This window comes from Nothoprocta perdicaria, unplaced genomic scaffold (assembly GCF_003342845.1).
Source record: "Nothoprocta perdicaria isolate Ctin4 unplaced genomic scaffold, notPer1 scaffold_129, whole genome shotgun sequence".
NCBI lineage: Eukaryota > Metazoa > Chordata > Aves > Tinamiformes > Tinamidae > Nothoprocta > Nothoprocta perdicaria.
In genome coordinates this window covers 1,541,621-1,564,968 of record NW_020454416.1, presented here as the reverse complement: position 1 = coordinate 1,564,968, position 23,348 = coordinate 1,541,621, and the positions used below count along the sequence as shown (strand labels likewise).

The 23,348-nt window shown below is 40.5% G+C and overlaps 1 protein-coding gene across 2 annotated transcripts; it reads left to right on the top strand.

Moving 5' to 3' along the window:
- The first annotated feature begins 13,419 nt into the window (after positions 1-13,419).
- Positions 13,420-23,283, top strand: LOC112942526 (carbohydrate sulfotransferase 8-like). 2 transcript variants are annotated; one of them, XM_026033474.1, is made up of 5 exons: positions 13,420-13,611; positions 13,731-13,765; positions 19,145-19,322; positions 21,687-21,838; positions 22,122-23,283. In XM_026033474.1, the coding sequence occupies exons 4-5, from the start codon at positions 21,745-21,747 to the stop codon at positions 22,976-22,978; spliced, it is 951 nt and encodes a 316-aa protein (XP_025889259.1). In that variant the 5' UTR covers positions 13,420-13,611; positions 13,731-13,765; positions 19,145-19,322; positions 21,687-21,744; the 3' UTR covers positions 22,979-23,283. The 2 variants fall into 2 exon arrangements, with proteins under 2 accessions (XP_025889259.1, XP_025889258.1); XM_026033473.1 differs by lacking the exon at positions 13,731-13,765.
- Positions 23,284-23,348: the final 65 nt, after the last annotated feature.

Sequence of the window (23,348 nt, the reverse complement as noted above, 5' to 3'; positions counted from 1 at the left end):
GGAAATGAAAAGAAGTGAGGTTTCCAAACAGTTTAGTAACAAGAGATGTAAAGACAAGAAGTCAAGCTATTTTGCAATCAAAACAGTCTGCGAAAAATGATATGGCAGGTACCCAGGAAGGAGGTAGGATTTGAGCAGAAAATGGCTTTACTGAGCATGTTGTACCAGGCAGGGCTCCACGTGTGCCAAAGTTCTCCTTTGTCAACAGAAGATTTTATGCCCGTTGACTGAATGTGATGAGAGGACTTGCAGAGACCTGCTGCTTTCTGACCAGCACGGGTGCACGGGCAAAAGGGCAGCGCGGGGCTCTGCTGGTCCTGTCTCTGCTTGGGAGTCATCACAGCCCCAGGCTGCGGGAAGCTGCTTCAGCACTTAGCTCCGCACTGCTGCTGTGGTTGGGTTGACCTTGTGAGGGAAGAAGGTTGTGTGTTAGACCAGGAGTTTGCTGAGAATCCTCCTTTATCCTTGCTTGGGCAAAGCCCTCCAGACTTTGAGGAACTTGAGGGGAAAAATTTGAGGGGAAAACTTGAGGCACAAGGAGCGTGCCTGCAGGCACAGGGGCCCCAGGGCAGCAAAATGCAGCACAAACAACTTCCTTGGTGTAGAGTACTTTGTACCACCTTGACTGCTCATTTGGGGCACTACAGGGGGCCCAAACTGGCCTGATGCTCATTTTTCCCCCTCTTATCTTTCCCAAAGAAAGAGAAGGAAATGTAAAAGGAACTCGGAGACACTGCATTTCATGCTGAACTCCCTTGTGATGTGGCGTTGTTGAGCGATTGCTACCTCAGTAATTGGGCAAGGAAGTCAGTAAATGAGGGAGGTGCTGTAGTGAGCTCATGATCAAGATATCTGGCAACAGATTTGGGAAGAAGTGAGGTAGCTATGGAATATGCTGGGAAACAACCACAAACTTTAAAAATATCCCGCTGGCTAAAAATGTCCAAGGACCTTGTGTTTTCTGGCTCTGTGATCTTTCTTCCAAATATGTCACTTCCAAAGATGAACAAAATCTTTCCTCCTGTTTTTCTCTTGCTCAGGCCGGTTTTCCTCCCTTTAACTGCAAATGCAAGGGCTGAAGCTTTTGATTTTGCAGGTTCAGAGTCTGCATGTGAAATACACACAAGCAGGTTCTGCCCCTCGTATCCTACCCTGTGCTGACGGTGCTCAGGCAGCCCTGAGGTCTAATACAGGCCTAAAATAACCTGAACATGCCTCTCTTTAGTGATCCAGAGGTGGTCACTGATCATCTCTACATCTTCTTTTGCAGGCTGGGGCCTGTGAAGGGCTGGAGGTTTCAGAAAGTGGTGGTGTTACCTGAGGCCTTTACCTGTTTTCTGTATTAATAGGCATACAAAGAATGAGCAGAAGATGCTTTATCAGAAGTAATAAAAATGAAAAGAGAAAACCAGAATTAGACTTGATATGCAATGAAGGTCAGGGAAAATAATTTTAAAGAACTTAAATGATCTTGGATCATTTTCTCTCACATCGATAAAAGGTAATTGAAGAAAGTACCTCCTGAAAGAGAGACGAGCTCTGTGAGACTGGTGTGCTCGATATGGGAGGTCTGGGTAGTCACGGCCGCAGAATTTCTAAGGAGCTCTAGAAAATGTTTTAAATAAATCCATGAAGTTTTAAGGATGGTACCATCTGGCTGGAGAATTAAAAGTGATATCTGTATATTTAAGTAAAAGTGACAAATGATGTAAGCAACTGTCATCTATAGATCAGATTTGAACAGCTTGCAAAGCTTGAGAACAAATTTTGGAAAGAAAGATTAATTCAAGATATGAAGTAAATTAAAAATGGGATAGAAAGCAGGGTACTTTTTTCCAGGAGGAGGTCATGGTTGATAACCTAAAATCTTTCTTTTGCTACCAGTACATGTAGTTATTGTGGTTGCTAGCACAGAAATAGCATTGAAACCTGGGCTGTATCACAATCGGAGAGCTGTGCTGTGAACATGGATTGGTCCTGCAGGAACTCCATGTGGTGTGAGGTATTGGAGACTGTGGAATAGTTCTTGATTAGGAGTTATCTTTTCTTGGCCAATTTTAATATTTAGGAAATAGCATTGTGAAAAAAATCCTTCATTAAGTTACAAAAAGTCAACATAAAGCCCGAGATGGCTGAAAATCCCTGAGTACTGCTCTATCTCCCTTTTCTTCTGAGTTAATATGATTGCCAAGTAGTTTGTCCCTGCCATTAGATTGCCAGTTAATTTAATGCGGTGTCAATAAACTGCTTCTTACCTAAAATGTCCTCACCCAGAGTAAAACGCCAGTGGGAGTAACTGCATCTCAAGGTCAGTGAAGAGTAACACTTTACTTTTTCCGCTACAAATACTTGGTTTACCTACGTTTGTCTCACTTGAAATATGTCATCCAGCCTACTTGCTGCTTTAAAAATGACGAGCGTCTTATATATAAAGTAGCTATAGCATAACTGGAATAGTTTATGATGACTATTTCTGGAACGTTTCAACTTTGATCAGCAACCAGCCATGGGAAAAGGCTAATAATCCTGGCAGTCAAACCTACCTATTCCTAGCCTAACATAGTACCCTGTGGATTTAGCATTCCCTAGATTGTGGTATGTATAATCTTCAGATACAAAACAAGAAAATAGCTGTTGTCCGCAAACATTTGGAGTCTTAATATAAGGAGGCGGGAGGACAGTGAGCCATTTTTTTTCCTCGAAGCCTAATGGGCAATGGCTTTAACAGGCCACTAGAAGGAATTTGTGATATTTTTTAGTTGTCATGGCAATTGTTCATTTTAAAGAGATATTTGAAAGAGGCTATGAGGTGGTTTTGTAAATGTTTGGAGGGAACTTCCCTCATCCTCTAAACTCAGTGTGAGTTCAAAAAGGTATTTAAAAATGGAATATATTGGCAATAGAGATAATCCCTGGAGATGAGCAGTAGTCAGGGATGTGTGCAGCTCTGATAAGTGAAGAATAAAGACATACAGAGGAAAACCAAGCAATAGATATTTGATGTGGCAAACATGAAGAGCATAAAGGAGACGTATGCAGTGAATAGGACATGACGGACTATGAAACTTAGCTGCTATAGCAGGATAAGTCTGTATTTGTTAAGACCCGAAAAAGATGTTTGTAATAACTGAAGTGTGTTTGGTAACTTATTGCTGGTTTTAATGTTTGAGCCGTATTAATGACATAAATATCAGCCACTACTATGAGGGACTAGGAAGCTTTTCTGTGTATATCTCTTGTCCTTTATGTTCTTTACTTAATGTATTTTTTTCATATGTGGCTGGTATGTATTGCTTTCCTTTCTCTCCAGTACTTGGAAAGAAAATATATCTCTTCTAAGCCCAGATAAAGGCAGCAGTAGTTATTTTCTGATCACTTTTGAAGGAATTTAATGATAAAATAGCCTATGCAAACTCTAGTTTGCATTGGCTATGCAAATAATCAAATTTTAATAGCTAGATTAACCACCCAGGGAATGACAGAGTTCATGCAGAGAACACAGCTCAATCTCTGCTATCTGGTTCCAGAGATTTTGCCTACCTTTCATTGAGCAACTCTATTATTTCAGCTGATTGCCTCAGCTCTTAAACATATCGATAGCACATAGAGGCGTTATTGTCATTTTGATTTTTTACCTGGTAAATCTTATCCTAAGAAAAAGTGCTAAAGATCACCCTGTGCTTGACTGTGAGCGAGACTGGTCCCTGCCACGTTTGAGACACACCTCCAATTTATAAGTTTATCTCCAGGAGATTTTGTATATGTATCACCCATTTTCATTAGTTTACTTGACACAAATAATACGCCATTTGAATGTAACTGATATCATTATGCTTCTGAACTATAGCGTGTGTATGTTAATGTATATCCACATATGGAGATAAGAGGTAGCATATAGAGGTACTCCTACATTTAAAGTTGTACAACGCTTTCCATTGTAAGAATGTCTGTTACTTATATTTTTCTCTAAACTGAACTGTTCAGATTGAAAATGTGTTGATTCTTATTATTTTTGCAATTACAAATAGAATTCAAATAGAGTATACTATATAGCGGGTTATTGTTTTGGAGGCTTAAGGACAGAATGGTGTAATAACTAATATCTGCTACACACTGTTCAGACGAGAGTAGAGAGCAGGTAGCCAGGCCTTCAAGGTGCCTGTATGTTAAATTCGGGGAAAACACAGCCTTTCAAGCACTGATGAGGCTAAATGCTTCCTCTGTGTGTCACTGGTACATGCTCTTTCCTAGTGCAACCTCCAGTACTTCTGTTGGTGCTTCAGAGGAGAGGTTGAAAACTGGGGACAGTCAAGATTAATAATCAGAATGCTTGAAATGTGCCTACAGCGAGTCCTCTCAATATCCTCCCGGTTGCTCTTGGCTTAGTTTTATCCTTACGTCCTACTTGTGAACCAAAGACCTGTTCAGTCTTCCTGGGGAAATGTCTAGCAAGATTCTGGGCCTGATGAGTGAGTCAAGATACAGGAGTTTAAGATGGATTCCCTATCGCTGAAAATAGTTCAGTTGAGCTTGGCTGCATTTCTGGAAAGCATGTTTAAGCTCAAGCTCATGTATAGAATTTTAAGTAGTGATTAGCTCAGTCCAGAGTTTTGCAGGTGGTTAGGCTAGATAACCAGAATTGCCTTGGCCCATTAGATTTAGGAATGTTTATCTTCTTATATTAAAACTCACTGTTGTTTCACTAAGAGCCACTTCTTCATTTGTGATTCATACCATGAAGGTAGGAGGGTTCTTCCAGGAACAGGGATAGATTTTTTTATTTTGAAAATACATCCGTATTTAGATGCTCCAAAATGGAAGTTTTAAAATACATGCAGTTATTTAAGAATTTATTTTAAGCAGAACTTTCCAGCTTTTCAGGAGCTATGAGAATGTAAATTGGGCATCCCTGCTGCAGGTGTGGTCGCCTTTTCTTTTTCCTCAGTTGTGCTGCCTTTTCTTCTTCTGCTGCACACGGAAGTAGGAGGGAATAAAAAAGATTCTGGCAGAGGCTAAATCGTTGAAAGATTATTATTAAAACTTTCCTTTCAGCTTGCACCATGTTAATCTGCAGTAATATCAGCATTTATTGAAGCCAGTGTAAACATGACTTGCATGTGCCTTTATTATACTGTAAATATCCCTCACACCCCTTTTATTAAAAACATAAGAGTAAAATAAAGAAGAAAGCCCTAATAAACCCCACTTATTCCCATGTGTGGAGGCATGTGCTTCGTTTCACTCGGTCACTACAGCTCTCCATCCACATGAGTTTATTTTGTCAGCAGTGTTGCCTGGCTGCCTGGGGGACTGTCTCTCTGTTATATATGCAGCCTAGAACAAAGATCTACTGATTCTTCTCTAACTACTGTCACCATATAAACAGGCACAGTGAGTGTTGCTGCCCGTGGGTCGTACTTTTGCGATAGCTTTAGTTGTAGCTGGCAGTTTAATTTGTAAAGCTGCGTAGGCAGCGCGCTGCTTATATTCTTGTGGCTTTACCTGACATCGCTGCTGTGACGCTGCTGCACCTGAGAGGATGGAGCTCTTCTTTTGCCTGGAAGTGATGCAGTCTTAAAAACTGATTACATGGTGACTGGCCAAGTTTTGCACTAACTGCCCATCAGAAGATAGATAAAAGAGACCATCAGAGACTGTTGAATGAGGCTAAGTGTGCACTGGAAGGTGGGTTCTGCTCAGCTTGTTCTGGGATTTTTGTGTTTTTGTTGTTATTGTTTATCACCACTTGATAATGAGATATAGTGTCAACAGAGTGGTCACTGTTCCTGCAGAAAGCACAAGGTCAGAAATGAAATCAAGAAAACAACTTGCATCTTTATACTTTTAATAGTAATCGTGTTGCTGCTACTGTTGAATGTTACAAGACCAGGACTTAGCAGGCTTGGTCCTTAGTGTGTTATGCTAGTCTTTGGACAGGTTAAGTCCCAGTGAGACCTGTCTCTAGGCTCACAGACTGGTCTAATAATACAATGTGTGTTTGTTCCCTAGAAGTGAACACTTTATTGCAAACTGAGGATTTCCAGTTCCAGGATAAATAATAGGTGGATGAAACAACCTACAAGGCAGCCCCAGGCAGAGCCGCTGCCGCAGAGCTCCCAGGAGCCCTCGTGCCGCCAAGCCAGGCAGAAAGCTCCTGTGAGCTCCACGGGAGACTTTGCTCCTCGGACTGGGCCCAGCAAGGCCGGGTGCCTGGCGCAGTCCCCTGCCCGCGCGTGGCGAGGGGCAGGCAGGGCCTGCAGGGCGCAGGGTCCGGTCCCGTTCGGGCAGGGTCCCGCTGGTGGAGTCGCGTGGCTTTGTTGCTCAGCCTTCCTGCTAATACCAGCCAAGTGAACTGCAAGGAGTGACGGATGGGTGCTGGGGAAAGATTTCTAGACATATGGTATTTAGGAGCTGGGTTTTGTTCTTTTTATTTTTGTTTTTGTGTTCTTTTGCCTTCACAGATCTCTCCCTCCTGCTGTGAATGACTCTGGTGACTGCAGTGCGCACCCTTCCGCACACGTCCCTTGGAAAACTCGCTGCATCCTCGGGTTGCCAAGCAGTTCTCAGGACCCAGACTGTCTAGAAATGGAATGATTCCAGGCCACTCCAGGTTGGGCAGAAATCAGTCTCTCAGCAGTGGCTGAAACATCTCAAGTGCCTTCTGTGAGCTTTGAATCAGATCCTTTCTGAATTAGAAACCAACAGGCTGCACAGTGCAGGTGTGTGTAGTATGTGAATGAAGGAAAATTTGAAAACTCTCCTTCCAAATATTTTCTTCTAGATTTTTCCTGTGGCCTGATACAGCTAAGAAAAGAAAAACACAAAAAATCCTAAAACCTTTGGCTAGAGAAAGCCCACAATGGATTGTGCTCTCCATATGGTATTCAAGGATACACCTTCTTTTTATTTGAGCTGAGGTATTGAGTAAACAGAAAGCAAACTGGAGCCAGAGTTGTGCAAAACTGTATCCGGAGAGGAGGCTGCAGATGCAGAGGCAGAGGTACTTTTCTCCTTTTTTTTTTTCTATTTCTCTTAGAATATTTTTTTTTTTTTCCTTTTCCCTGCATTTTGCTACTAAATGAAAGCATTTGTATTCTCTGTCCATCTTTTAAAAGTTGCTGAATTCTCACTTCACATTTTGGGATGGCAAAGGCAACTGACTTCTTAATAGGTTTCTTTAGAGGCAGAAATATTTGTATAGTTTTTACTATTTTTATGTTTTGGTTTGTTTTCTACTTTGCCTTGATTGCAGTGAAAAGAAATCTGTAAATATACAAAATTACAGCTAAATGGAATCTACTGAATAATTCCTGATACGGCAGCAATATTATGTGTAAATGTCAGTGAAAAATAGATCGAGGAATTAGATACAATGCTAATTATTTTGTAGATATTGTAGATATATTTAAAGAATTTAAAGGAAGTGTATAAGGAAGAAATGCTGATATTTATGGATTATTTTAAGCTTCATTGGATATTGCATTCCATATTTTCTGTATTTTTTGTGTCTGCATTGCTTAAGAAACAAGGCATGATCTTTTATAATACCTTCAATTTGTTCTTTTACATTTATATTTTTTTTACAGGCAGGATCACTGTGAGTTCTTAGAAAACCCCTTAAGGGGAGAAAATAGTTATCTTCAGATTTCTGGGTTTTTTTTACAACTACCAATGAGGTGTTATAAATCCATTTTTATACTCACAACATTTTAGCACAACAACTCTTCTGCTTTTTGAAAACATGCAGAGAATATAAAAATGCTTGCAGATTTTCATTGCCAGTTTCATTATTGAAGTTATTTTTTGGAATACTCTTTGCTTTCCATTCGTAACTTGCAAATTCCTAAAGCTGCCTTGGAAATTCTTCCACAATAGAACTTCAAAATTTTGAACACCTTTGTCTATAAAATGGGTTGTACGCTTGTATTTTAGGGGTATTAAATTGCCTTTGTTTTTCATTGCTTGCAGCGTTTGAATGAGAGTTACCTGGGAGTTACCAAGTTTCAATTACTGAAATTACAAATAAATTACTACCTTGTATTTCTGTTTCTTCTACCTGCTTTGATCTTTTCGACAATGTTAGCCTTTGAGAGACTGGTACTTTTTCTAAATGTGAAACAAAGAGAAAACTGAAACGAAGGATTGTGCTTGCTTATTCCGACAGTATCACTTCACACTAGGTAGGAGAGCTTTATTAATTAGAAATTTCAGTGTACTCTATTGGCAAATTCCCTGAGAAACCATGTGAATGTGAAGAGCTAGACATTATTCCAGTCATCTGGCTTTTCTGTGGGTGAGGCAAGAGATACCTGGAGCAATATGCAGCTGTGTAGGCAAAGTGCTGCTGTCGTTCCCTCCTGCCCTGCCTCGCACAGACTCTCGTCAGGTGTCTGCTGTGGCGGCTCAGCTCCAAGGGCCCCCTGTGCCTACAGAGGCGGGGTTGTGTTTGTACAGTCCAAGTTATGGTGCTACAGAGTGACAGTGTCCTGTTTCTCCAAATCCAGCTATCCTTGCTTTTATTTGTTTGTTCAAATCACAAAAGCTTTTATCTTGCACCTGAAAATACCAGTGACTTATTCTATCACTGAAAGAAGAGAAAATTTCCCTCCTGATAGCCACTGCTTTGTGTGTTGGCCCTGGCCCTTCAGGATTTTAAGTTTGTTTGTAGCAAACTTACGCTTGTTACCTGTGCAAGTGCGTTAGTTCGCAGCGTTCCCCCATGAGCTGCACCTCGAGCTCCGACCCTGTTTTCCCAAGCGCTAACACTTGCTGGACACTTGCAGAGCCTCCAGGACGAGTGTTGTTCCAAGCTCCTGGCCTAGCAGTTCAAAACCTTTTGCTGGGCTCTTAGTCCTCCTTTTCTTAAAGTACCTTCTCCATGCCTGGTATCATTAGTATTTCTTGGCTCATATTCCACTTCAATATCAAATATGGGCAATTGGCTTCAAGTGACCTAGAAAGTTCAGCAAACGATCGGTGAGTTTGTACGAAGACTTTGGCTTTTGCACAGTTCGTTGCCTGACACCGATTAAATCCTGCACTCATGGCCTTCCTTCCCAACCACAACCAGATGGATTAGTCTTTTTTAGAGCCCATTGACCCTAAACCTGTGTTTGATATCGAGGCATATTGAGACTCCTGCTTGCCCAACCCACAGACCTGCATCAGGATGCGGAGCGGAGCGCCGTGGCTGGGCAAGCCGAGTGACCTGCTCCTTGGAGGAACTGGGATTCGAAGCAGCTCCTGCGGCACCCAGGCTTGTCCGTGGGGAAAGCAGCAGTACTCGAGTGTCCCGAGAGCACAGTGGGCAGCGCAGCCTGTGGTGGAGGCTGAGGGGGGCTCAAGCAGCCAATGACTGTAAAAAATATTCGAAGGGCATGATCCTGTTTATGTACATGGCGATATAGACTTTAAGGGGAGTATTTATAAGGCTTAGGAATGGCTCCAGAGACTTGTAGGACTTGTGCAGTGGGCTCCTCATTTGCTGGGAGAAAAGCAGGCATTGAAAGAAAATGTTGGTGCTGGCGAAATAAGATAGCAACTGCAAGGGGAATTTTCAAGGGATATTGGTGCTTGTGGAGTTGAGGCACTGAGAAGTCCCTAGTGGGTTTAAACAGGGGATCTTAGCTGAAAGCTACACACCTGAGCAAGAGAAAATACAGGCTGCCTTCAGAAGTGAGGGTATTCCCTGGCTTTATAAATGTTTGAACTTGAATAGAATAGACTTTTGTATTTTAGTTGTTCATTTGAATAACTTCCTTTTTAGCTTTTATTTTTTCAGAGGGAAATACCTAGCCCTCTAAAACTTTTGTTCAGCAGGGTTGGTAAAGTGTACATGGAGAAAAATTATACGATAGTGAATCTGTGAAATCAGTGTTCCTGTTGTGTGGCTCCTGCAGTACTACCTGTTAGGCAAGCTCAAGCCCCCTCCTTGTGTGTTGTGCTGGTTTTAAAAGGTGTGACTCACAGAAATAAATTAGGTATTTCAGACAAATGCAGAGTTCAAAAGAAATTCAGAAGGTGAGGACACAGTATCAAATAGAATTTTTCTGGTTCAACTATTGTGTGAAATATGAAAATATAACTTTTCTGGAAGGCATAAACTGTTTTTCAAGGAGGCCATGTGTTTTTGTACAAAATTACCTGAACATGTCCCAGTGAGTTGGAGCGGTCGTATGTCATGGCTAACACTGGTGTTTTGCTGGCGTTGGATATGACATCAATATGATACTGTCATTTTACCTGGAATGACTATATGTGGGCAGAGTTAGATCTGTGGCATAAATAAATCAAAAGGAATTTAATTTTGTCCAGTGAGGATATAATTATTAATATAATATAATATAATATAATATAATATAATATAATATAATATAATATAATATAATAATGTTATATATGATATATAAATATGTAATTTTGTAATATATATATTGTACATAATAATTTGTTATATGTATTACAAATACCTATATAACAAATATATAGATTATATATATATTTCATACGAGCTTGATGTTCGTTTAATACAAAGAACAAGCATATAAAGAGAACACCTCTAAAGGCTGAAGCAGCCTGGTCCTGCAGCCTTCCACCATCGTACGACGTCTGCATATTTTCTGTGCACGTCTCGCTCCGTGCAGTGCTCTCCCATGGCTCATCATCAGAAGTGTGCCCTGAGGCAGGTGAGCTCCATGCCTTGTTAGTGGTTTGCAGGAGCTCACCAGAAAGGCATGTGTGAACGGATGGGAGTGCTTCTCCAACAGCCTCCGTTAGGAATCCACAGAAGGGAGATGGATCCGCTTCAGACATCTGAAAATGCAACGTGCAACCACCAAATCAGTCAGATACAGCAGTCTCTGGACATTAGAAGATAGCAGCACTCAGGCCACAACTCCCTGTATTTCTTATGAGTGCTCGAAGGACACGATATAGAAAAAACAGAGGTGGCATCATGCCCAGCTAGGCAGTGATAAGCCCGGTATTGGCTTTGCTCATTCTTTGAGTCCCCTGCATTGAAACCGCAATCTGGCTTGGTACAGTTTGGCATGAAAACTTTGAAAACAAGGTGTTCTCTAGAGGTGTAAGACAGATATTCAGAATTACACAACCAATGAACCCCAGACTTAGAAAAACTGAGGCTGGAAAAGACTTCAAGAGGTCATGTTATCTATTCTGAAGCTCCAAGAAAGGATCAATCATACCTTGGAAATTAAAGAAGTATTTTATTACTTTTTCTGCTATTAAGATCTTCCTAATACATAACATAAATTCTCTTGCTGCACTTTAAGACCATTACCTCATATCCCCTGCAGATAGAGCAATTTAATCCTTACCCTTTTACAGATAGCTTTTATGTAGCTGATTATTTCCATGTCTTCACTTGGTCTTCTCTTCTGTAGACTGAATAATCTCAATTGTTTCAATATTTCTTTCATGTTTTTCCAGACATCTGACCATTTTCCATGTTCTTCTCTGGGTTCCCTCCACTCGATCTACCTTCTCCCTGAACCCTTTTGCTTGCCAAAGGATACAATGCTGCTAGCCACTCTGCTAGCCCGAAGTATAATAGGAAGCTGCTTGGATAGATCTCACAGAAAAATGTTTATCTTTGTAATAATATAATATAATAATATGCATTTTTTGTTTGTCTGTTTTTGTAGCTGTAGCATTGCTTGTATATAACTTGTGACGGACTGAGCCTGTTGTCCCTTTCTAACCGAATGGGGCCCTAGTTGGTCCTCGTCAACCCTGCGTAGAACCGCACTCCTGTGAACACAAGTGCATGGCACCCTTGTTTCTCCTTCAGACCTTGTGCTCTTATTTGTCAAGTGCATTCTGAAATTAACCTATCATCCAAGGTATTTGTTGCTTATCTGGGTCTATAGTTATCTGGAAGGTTGAAGGATCATTCCTTTATCCACGTCTCTAATGAAAATGGACCTAGGCCAGAACAAACCCAGTTGTAATCTCACTTACAAGATTTTTTTTTTGCATTTGAAGATGAGTTCTTATAATGGAATATAGAAGACTGTTTTATCCACTAGTTCTGTGCTCACAGTAAAATATCTTATCTTCGTTTCTTTATTTACTAATGGAAATATTTGTATGTTAAATCAGTTAATAACATTACTAGAATTAAGACATATTGCATGACTCACTTCTCTATGATATCTGTTATTGTTGTCAAAGCTATATTGCTTTCTATTCTTCACATGTTGGCTATCAGCTTTTATAATTTTCTCTGTGCTGCTTATGAACATTTTCTTGTGTTATTTATTCCACTGTTTTTCAAGAATTGCTCTCTTCTTCATTTCTTGACTTTTTAAAGATGAGCATTGTGTTCGTCTCTCCAATTTCCTGGAATCTCACTTATCTTTCATGAGTTTTCAGAAGGGAAGCTGGCAGCTTTTCACTTCTTTCCCTCTGTTCTCAAGGTAACCTCCATGCAATCCCTCAGGCCCAGCCCTCATTCCTGGTAGGATTTATTTCTAATAATTTTAATCGTCTATATAACAACCATCTGTGTGCTCCATCACAGTCAGGAGAGATGTAGTCAGTACAGTACATGACCAATAAAAGAGTTATTTTGGAGATGTGCTAGAGGCGTGATCTTTTGGATGAGGTAAATTGCAGCCCCACCAAGATACTCCTCAGATCTGTCCTTTACCTATTTTGGTTGACTTATTTCTTCCTGGTTTTAGTTATGTCAGTCATGTGGTTGCAGATCACCCTTTTAGTGAAGAGTGAGGCAAAGTGTACTTTAACTTTCTGCATGCAGTCTATTATTAGGTTTATCTTTTCCTTAAAGATTGTTTTCTTGCTATCCTTTATGTCCATTGCTTCTTACATTTAAATTTGTACTTTATACTTTCTGATTTTGTTTCAGCATTTTTTGGTACTTACCCTTAGCAGTTTGACCTGGTTCCCTCTTTCTGTACATTTCCTTCTGGTGTTTCAGGTCATCGAAAACCTTGTTACTTAGCCAAGTTGGTCCCTGACCATACTTCCTATCCTCCTACTGTGTGGGATTGTTTGTGCTTGTATCCTAAACATCATTTCTCTAAGAAACTGCCAAATCTACTAAATTCCTTCTTCTTTAGCTCTGTTTCCCAAGAGAACTTACCTAACAGTTCCCAGTGTTTATTGGATTCTGCTTGTAGCGAGTGCATTGGGTTTGCTTTGCAAAGCAACCCCTTGCTCTTGTACCTGATCTAAAATCAATATACATTATCCCATCACAGTCACTCTCACCCCGATTACCTTTATCCTCGTATTCCCAACCATCCTCCCTCTTCGTTGCTTAACAGGCAGCCTCTTGGCAGGCTGCTATTGAAGCGCTTGGCAGGCTCTGAGACCTGCTGTAGACCATACACAGGGAGTGGTTAAAAGCTGCTTATTATACCCAGAGACAGACACAGAACATTGCTCAGTAATGTGCAACTGGAGATGCTCACCTAAATGTTCACAGGGAAACACTTACGGCTTTAGCTGGGCACTTAATCAAAGTGAAGACAGAAATAAATTCTGCGTATGCAGAGTCTTTCAGATGCTCCTCTGGGAAGGCATCGATGTGGCTGCAGAAACACTTTGCCCGACTGTGAAGTCCAGGTAAGGAGAAGATAAAACCTCTCCCTGCTTCCTCTGCAGACCCAGGCATAAAATGAAATGTTTCTTTGGCCTGTTTTTTTTCTCTCTCTGGATTTTTTTTCCTACTTACTAACATTCAGAGAAGTGGAAAATCTTCACCGAGGTGATCTGATTGGTGAGTAAAATTGGGTTCTCAGTGGCATTCCATAATATCATGATTTCCATGGTGTAATCAAATCTTTACAAAGGGAGATTTCTCTATCACAGGGTTGCTTTTTTGTTGTTTGTTTTTATATTTAGAAATTGCTATTGAAACTCTCAAGAAATAAACAGGGACAGTAATAATATTTAGTTTTGGAACACATAATGAGGAAGCAAATCTGAAGGGTATTTATTTTTGGAATTTCTTTTCGTTCCTTTAGCATGCCTAAATTAAGAACATAGGTGTTTAATAAACAGCTGAAAGTTGCTGTAATGACTCTGGTATCTGAAATGAGGAGACAGAAGCATTCATTCATTTCTGGCACTGCATAAGGGTAAATTCTTGTAGGTGAACCTGATAGGCATCTTGATTCTTCTCATTTCAATACTATTTGCAACTGCATAAGGTTTTCTCAAATTTCAAGCATTTAAGCTGAAGTTTTCTATGCTAAATACCTGCCTCAGGATGTTAAAACAAACAAACAAACAAACCCTTTCAGCAAAAACAGTTGGAAAAAAAAATGGAAAACAGGATTTGCTGGGCAGGCTGCCTGGGAGCAGAGCGAGCGTGGCTTTCAGAGGTGAGATGAGGATTTGCTGGTGGCTGGATAACAGCCTGAGGAGTGGAAGCAGGCGCTAGGGAAGAGGGAGGTCACATTTGGGAAGGAGCAAAGGAGAAGCATCTGTATCTGTATCTGTAAAATACAGATCTGTAAAATATCAGCAAAATCTGTTTTTAATGTACAGAGTATACCATAATGTTAAATAGCATGAAATGTCGCATCTCAATCTTGAAACAAAAAGTCAACAGTTATTTCACTCTCTGTGCTTCCATTCATACATAACTTTAATGCTACTTTTTCCTAACTTGTGAATACTTAATACTGCGTGTGCTGCAAGTGTATACAATAAAATATGTTTCATAAAAATAAAGACTAAAATGTAAGCCTTTTACTGAACAGCTTGTTCTGGGACACAGAGGATACTAATAAGGAGAGGAAAAAATAGACCTAGATTGGTATAGGAAGAGGGAGGGAATGCATACATTTTTGTGAGTACGGCTATTTCAGGAGAAGTTTATTTCTGTAAAAGAGCGCACGCAAAACCACTAGTTTAAGGATTAGGCAGAAGAAGTCTTGGGAGGAATAAAAAAATAAAAAAGTGAATGAGAGTAGAGTTTTGGATGACATAGTGTGGGACACTGAAGGAAAAGTGAAAAGCTGGACTAGGATGAGGCAGAAGCTGGAGAAGGCGGGAACAAAAATGAAAATAGTTTTAGTAGGGCCACTTTGGACATACTGGCCTGAAAAAATAGGGAGTGATCGTGACTGTTTCAGAGATTTTACCAGTGAAGCAACAGCAAGAAGCTTATAACTAGGTGAGCAGTAGTCTGGAGGGTGTGTACTGAGCAACAGGGACTGTTGAAGTTCTGATTTTCCTATTCAGTGTGTAGTGGCAGGAATGAATGAAACCAGTTTACGCAGCGAGATCAAAGTAAGACGGGAGAGAAGGGATCTAGGGCCAAGATAGTGTGAATAGCCTGAATGGCAAGGAAGTGGTCACTGTTGTCAAGAGTAACTGAGAAGAGAGGAATTTGGGAGGGGAGTGTAAGGCACATAAGAAAGCAGAGCCCTAGTTATCAATATAAGACAAAGGGATGATATGAGTTTTACATAAAATAAACCTGAGATGAGGTAGTTCATTGCCACTGTAGTGTGTATCCTATTCTAAGCTTCTTTATTCTTTTTCTCGTTTTATCCTTCTCAAGTTTCATAGATTTATCTAGACTCCCTAAAAGAGGGGTAGAGACTCGCTCTCCCTGCCTGGTTTTGCAGTGGTTTAAATAGCAGTTGACACAAGTAGGTTTTTGAATTGAGTTTATACAGGAAGTCCCTACATCCCAGTACCACTAGATTAAGAACTAGATTTTTGGTTATGGGCATAATCAAGAAAGAAGTGACACTTCCTTCAGAAAATCAACCTGACTTTTCAACTAGGGGATTGTTTTGCCTTAGTCAATGAAAATCTGGGCTTTCGAAATGGACTTCGTTTGCTGTAGCACACATTTCCCAGTTTACCACTGCAGGACTGTGCTAATGACAGGTATTCTGGAGCTGCACCTGCAAAGCTTCTGGAGGCTCAGAATACCTGAAAAAAATTCTCCAGTGATGAGGCTAAACGAGTCTTAGAGCTAGGAGAATTGGAGGATCTTCTTCCCAGCCCTGTTTTCACTCCCATCCACATAGCACTTGTGCATGCCAAAGCTTCTGGTGCCTGTGGCTCACCTGTCCCAGAGGAGCAGAGCTCAGAGGCTTTTGTCTTTGTTACCAGTGTATAACTCTCACTTCAGCTCTCTGAGATTTTCTTGTGAAGGCACCCTAGAAAGAATTCCTTTCTCTCCCATCCTTCCTCTCTCCCTTCCCTGCCTGCAGCAGGCCTTAACTCCTCTCCTCTCTGGCCCTTGGGGAGCAGTTGGCCCTCACAGCTCCCAGTCAGCCTCTAGTGCAAGTGACCCCTTACGGAACCCCAAACGTGGGACTCTTGGGCTTGATGACCTTGAAGGTCTTTCTAGCCATAATAATTCCATGATTCTGTGATACAGCTCCAGGGAGGAAAGCGCCTCAGCAGTGGCAGAGACCAGCCAGAATCCACAGCAAGGGATTGGCTGGAGAGTGTGATCGGGCTGCCGTTAGTCCCATTACTTTTAAAAAGTCTGTGGTAATTAACTGGCTTGTTCTGTGCATGTCCTTTGTATGCGAGATCATCTCAGTATGAACGCTTTCTCTTCCATTTGTTTTTCTCCAGCGTTATTGGATGAATTGTACTTGGTATTTTTGCTGCTGCCCGTTTCAGCCTCCCTTTCCCACATAGTTGCTAGAGCTGATTCCATGGAGGGCTGCTGTTCTCATCACCCCAGCCCCTTTGCCCTTCCTTGGGTTACAGCCCCCTGCTTGTCCTGGAGTTCTTCCATCAGGCTCCATCCTGCCTTTTTCTATGCCCTCTTTCTTATGCTCTCTTTGGTTCTTTTCAGCCCCAAATTGGCTCTTTCTTTCTCTCATCCTTTTGCATGGTTGGTAATAGTTCTAGTAGTTCTAGTACACTGGCAGCCTAGCTAGAGCCTTTTCTCTTCTTTCTTTCTTTTTTCTTTTCATTTTTTTTTTTTTTTTTTTTTTTTTTTTTTTTTTTTTTTTTTTTTTTTTTTTTTTTTCCTGTTGGCATCACTGAAAAGGATTTTAAGGAGCGAATTTTAGGAGAAAAACTACAAAAGCTCTGGAAAAGTTTTAGAAGCTTTTGCTTTTTTTCTTTGGAGGAGAGAGGCACCCCAGGTGCAAGTATGAGATACTTGTTTGGTAAACTAGTAATGGAGAGTGGTAGTAGGACTGATCAGAAGGAAGAACTGAGCGTTTAGCACTGCCCGAGGTGACAGATAAGGGCTTGGGGCACGAGGCCTGGCTGGCAAGACTGGTAGGTGGCGTGGGCTGCAGTGGAGCAGGTGCAGGAGCCAGAGCACAGGTGAAAAGGGGGGATGCAGTGAGGATGAGCAGCAGTTTAATCCACTTTATGGGTCAGACCGGCCTGCCCGCTAGGACTCAGCTCCCTCGCCTTCCCAGAGAGCAGAGGAGCCCTTGGTTTGGGTGAACGGCCTCTTGCTGTTAAATGGAAGCATTCACCCTCTTAGGACACCATAGTCAGGCTTTCTTCCTGCAAAGCTGCTTTTGTCCTGCTGCTTTTTTTATTCTGGTGGTTCATGTGGGGCTGATACACATCATCCCCTCCTTGTATTCTATGTACTTCCATACACATAGGTACGTGTGTATTTGCAGTTGTCTTTTTGAAGGCATTAGCAGAGCTTAAGTGGAGAATGTGACCCAGTCACTGAGAATGTTATCTGTTTTCAGAGGTTTTCTCTGCCTTTCACTGAGCCACCCTGCTGGTATGTTTTCTGCCTCAGGCTTCAAGTGTATCAGAAACACACACGAGTATTGTTGCCTTTTCGTTCTTTTAATCTGGAGAGTCTGCTTATCGTGAGGCTGAGAGCCAGGGAGCACTCGTATGCACAGCTGTGACCGAGGTTTGAATTTACCAAAAATTAGCCGGAGACACACCTCTGTAAGTTTATCACTAGGAGATTCTAAGTCCTTATCCACCTATTTAGTTAGTTTACTTGGAGCAAACAGTATGCCAGTGTAACTGCTATCAATGCGATTTTGAACTACACATGTGAGTGTGTATGCAGTCATATATGCACGTGTATATATGCACATATGAGTATGTATATTATATATACACACACATATTTATATACATGCATATATGATAGTGTATTTTATATATACACACACGTATATGCACATCTAAGTGTGTATTTTATACTTGGATAATAGTTGCCATACATACAGACTTGCCATTATGCAACAGTTCCAATTTAAAGTCTTGTAATTGTTTGTAAAAGTAACAAAGTATTGTTGTTCAGACTGATGGGAAACTGCAGATTCTTTCAACTGGAATGTTTCAGCATTTCCAGAGAAGGACTAGGGATTATGGCATGAGGTATTGTTTTAACCATTTAAGAACAGAATGGGCTGTTAGAGAGACTTTACAGGCAACACTGTCTAGTCCCTCCAGAACAATACATAGTATCTAGGAATGAGTCTTCATGGTAGGAGGAAGAATTTCAGTGCGAGTGTGATGTGCTAGATCCTGTACTCATGATTTTTGGCATTAAACTATCCACAATAAGCAGAGTTGAATATATTCAGCAGTGGCTACTTACCGTGTTCTGTAATGTTGTGCCATGAAGAATAAGCAAGAGCCATCAGTATAGATATAGATAGACATCTGGATCTGTATCTAGATTTTGGTTTTCATTAAAAAAAATGATCACTACTAGAACAACAAAGCAGACTAATGCCCTGTGTCCTATTTTCAGTGTATTGTCCCCTTTTTTGGGATATGTTGCTGTCAAAGAACCATTCAGAACATTTTGCATGTTGTCCGTTTTTTTTTTTTTTTTTTTTTTTTTTTTTTTTTTTTTTTTTGTGAGCCTTATGGTACTACTTTTATATCCTGCCTTTGGGGACCCAATATGTTCCCCTTTAGATGCAGCTGAACTAGACCGTTTGTTGAGGAGTTGTGTTAATTGATTTGGCACACCTTGCACGAGGAATGCTGTGTAGTTACCCAATCCCCTTAAATCACACACCATTCCAGGTGGGCTGAGGTAAAATTTAAATTATTTCATTGCATTTAAAATGGACACACAAATATCTTTAAAAGAAAAAAAAAGAAAAAACCAAAAGAAATATATTTATATCACTAAATTTTGGTTTTGTTGTTCTTCTTTTATTTCCAGGTTATTTTTACCCCTTCAGACAAGGTGACTCTCAGAATTTCCTTTCCTGCCTGTGCCTCAGGTTGCCTTTAAGTGATTCAGTGTTTCTCGTCATTGGGTCCTTCCGTGTACAAGACTGCTTGTTGGGAACTCCCATCAGGAAACACCTTCAAAAGCACCCTCAGGACTTCACATTCAGGTAGCTTCTCAAAATCAGCAGTGTGAGCCAGTTCGCTCCTTGGTGGAGGAGGAAGGAGAGCAAGTACGTGCTCTGAAGTCTTCTAAGGAATTCAGGCAGATATAATCTTTCACCCTGGAGTTTGTTCTATTCCTGCCCTTCCCAGGAGGCAATCTTGCCATTCTCCTGAATTAAAATATGGATTCTTTTGCTTCCACAAATATGCAAATGTCTGTTTGTTAGGAGAGGAGTTGTCTCCTCTGTTTGTCTAGTTTTTAAACTAACTGCTTTCCCTCTGGGAGGCTAATCTTTTCTCTTTCCTTCTAGTGTCTCATTGACATGTCTCAGCATGAAATGTCCTACAGTGGACCCTATAAAAATAATTTCATTAACAAACCTACATGATACAAATATCTAAACAGGATAAGTGAATATAGCTCATTTTCTGGTTCCTGACAAAGACAGTTATGATAACACCCTGAGGTGACTGCTTAAGTGTAACTGATGCCTAACCTCTTTCTCCAAACTATGCTCTAACAAGAAATCTCTGTACAGGATCATTTAATGTCATATGCATTTTATTTGCCTCAGAGTATGAAACTGTGCCTTTGAATCGTTCTCAAAAAGAGTAAAAAGATACCAGTTGATCTCAGACCCAGAGGTCAACAAACACTTTCAGGCTGACTTCATCTGCCTTTGAAAAAAGCTCTTGATGCACAAGAAGTCAGCAGTGAGGAGAAAACGTTAACATGCAATGAAGAAAAAGTTAAACAGAAGAGTCAGAGATCAACCTTATGTTTTATTGCAGCCTTTATAATGGCCTTATGCAGCCAAACAGATGCAAAGGTATTGCCTAGATAAAGGAGAGTGTGTGTGTAAAAGCACTGCCTTTATTTGAATGAATAGTAAAAGGGCTGAATGTAAACACAAGTCAATAATTATGGACTTGTACGTGTCTGTTTACAAGTCAGAAATAGCGAACAGTCTTCCCCCTTCATTTCTAAGGTCATACCTGCGCTGAGTGAGAACTGATTCTTAGTAATGCTGCCAACTAGTTGAATGAGTTTGAATGAAGATGTCCTGGCAAGAACATGTGGTGTAAAAAAAGCTCCCCTCCACCCCGAAAGAAAGCCACTATGTTGTACAAGTTCATTTTCAGTGGCATAGCCAGTTATATCTATACTGCTGCCTTATAACACGCAGGAAATCTGTCTCTGTAACTCCAGCTTGGGTTTTTGTAAGAACCCCAAATGACTTCCTGGTCCTGTTGTGTCTTCGTGAAAATAGAAAAAAGCAAGGATAATGTTACATCCCTGAGAAGTCCAGGTGGTACCAAGGAAACTCAGGGTGAAAAACTTGCACAGAACAAGCAAAACAATGTTGCCTGACTTGTTTGGCAGAGCAGATCCTTTGGGACAAAACCAGAATGTTACATTCAGAAGCAATTAGGTTTTCCCACATAAGTTGGCTACTTCGGAAAAAAATGGGATGAGAAGCTTGCTGATGGAGACCTTCCTAGCAAGGGCAATATAGTAAGGTTGTACTGAAGAGCTGCAAGCTCTACGTGCAGGCAGCACTAGGGGCAGAACAAGGGAGTGAAGGGGAGGGAATACATTCAGAGGAGCTGCAGCAGACTGTCCCCATCTGTGAACATGGGATGTCTCCTTTGGCATCACCTCTCCTGCTGCCTCTACCACAGTGCATGTTTTTTGATCGTTTCCTGCAGTCCTGAGTGCTGCAGCAGCAACAGTGGCAGACAGGTACTCTGCAGTCTTGGGGACAGAAAAAGAAAGAGAATTAATCTATTGCTCAGTAGCCAGGATTCTCAGCTGAAATACGAAACAGTTTCCACTGCAGATAATATTGATTTAGCTTTACAAAGTGAAAAGCTTCAATAGGAGAGATGATAAGAATCACATCCTGAGTTCATCATAGGTTTGTAAGTAGGGCCCTTTCAAACTAAACAAAACTTGTTTGTACTGCATGATTCCAAACAAGTAAGGCTTTGTTTTGTTTTGTTTTGTTTAAGCAGATCTCCATAATCCTAAGTGAGGTTATTACTACTTAACATTGCAAAGGAGTAGAAGAGTTACTTGACACAAGCACCAGCTTTAATAAGAAGGAGGGAGTAGTATTTACTCATGCAAAGTTCTTTGTCCTGAAGAAGGAGGAACTTATGTTCTTGTTTAAAATGATCATATTATTTGTTTTCTTTGGCTTAACAATAAAATAGCGGTGAGTGTTTTTCATAGTGGAATGTTTCAGTCTTGCCAACAGCTATATTTCCTAGGGCTTGAAAGATCTTTCTGCTGTCTTACATTCTGTGTCATGTCTGTTTTATCAGTCATACAAAAGCTAACTTGTATTGTGTTTTCTCATTGACAGGAAGTCAGATTTAGAGACTGTTTAGAGGCTACATCATCCTTCTTCCTGTGAAAATAATATGAACCAGAAGGTGTTAGTTTTCCTCCTCCCAAATTTCCTTTTTGGGATATTTCTTTTGGGGTTATTCTGCAAGAGACAAAGAAATCTATCGGGTAAGTAAAGACTTTACTAACAGAAAGACTTAGAGATTTTTAGAACCAAGCCCATCCTTCTCAGATATGTTGGAAAGTAAATATATAGCTCAAATGCTAAGAATATATCCAAGGCCCTGACACTGTGTCTCTTAGCAATGTATGGGAAGAATGATGAAAAAAACATTTGACATGTTTGATTATCAATTTTGGTATGTCGATAGATTGAAGGTTATGGTTGGCATAATGAAGAAAAGAATTATATAAGTTTCTTTAAAACTGATTGTTTAAATTTCTTTACTAGTCACAGGTCCTTTTTCTGATCGCTTTGAAGATTGGTTGATGATTCAAAATGATCGCAAAAACACCCTGGCTTCTGTCTGCCTGGAGAAAAACCTTCTTAAATCAAGAAGCAAACTGGATTTTCATGTTGCAAACCAGCTCTTTGTGGAGCACAGACATAAACTAATCTACTGTGAGGTTCCCAAGGTAGGCTGCTCCAACTGGAAGAGAACAATTTTTCTTCTCCAAGCAGATTTGAACATGAAAGCTGCTGAAATTGAGCATGACAACATCCACAGAACTTCAGTGATCAAGAAGCTGACGTCTTACCCTCCTGAAAAGCAAGAGGAGTTTCTGAGCAACTACACTAAAGTGATGTTCACTAGGCATCCCTTGGAGCGGCTAGTTTCAGCTTACAGGGACAAGCTTCTGCACTCTGAGCCATTCTATAGCATCACTGTTGCAAATGAGATTAGGGCCATGTTCAGGAAAAACAATAATTCCTCTGAAAAAGTGAGTTTCCAAGAATTTGTCAACTTTATTATAACAAAACAACCAAATGCCCTAGACATCCACTGGAAACCAATGTTTCTGCTCTGTGATCCTTGCAACATTCACTATGATGTTCTGGGCAAGTATGAAACTCTAGGCTTAGATTCTGAGCATGTTCTGAAGATCATTGGGGCACCAGAGAGCATGCACTACCCCAGCTTGAAGAGATACAGCTCAGAGAAACGAACTACTGGTGATATCACCTTGGAGTATTTCAGACAATTGAGCTCAGAACAAATTGAAAAGATCAAAAAAGTATATCAATTGGATTTTTTCTTGTTCAACTATAGTATGAAATATGAGGATTATTTTTCCACGGGAGGCTAATATAGTTTAAACAGGAGGACGATTTTAACTTGTGTGAAACGGGGAGAACTTATTCTAACAGGTGCTTTCTAGGTGACTAATGACTGAGATTGCATTGGTGTTGTGTAACGTGATTTTATTCATCCTAGGCAGCGTTATAACCAATCTCTGCAACAATCTGTTGTACAGTGCTTCATCCTAATGATATGATGGGATTTTGTTTCGGTTGATCATTATTGGGATATGTTTATTTTGTGCAAATTGTTTATAACCGATAGAGTTTGCTCCATTGATAAGAGGAGGAGAAAGGACAAAGAATGTTATGCTTTTCACAATGGATATTTTATAACATTTTTTATATGAGTGATTTTATTTTTTGATTAGAAAAAGA

Bases quoted from the DNA above. Each gene is read 5' to 3' on its own strand.
- LOC112942526 (XM_026033473.1), top strand. From the start codon at position 21,745: ATGAACCAGAAGGTGTTAGTTTTCCTCCTCCCAAATTTCCTTTTTGGG. The intron at 21,839-22,121 runs GTAAGTAAAGAC...TTTCTTTACTAG, and splicing joins GAGACAAAGAAATCTATCGG to TCACAGGTCCTTTTTCTGAT.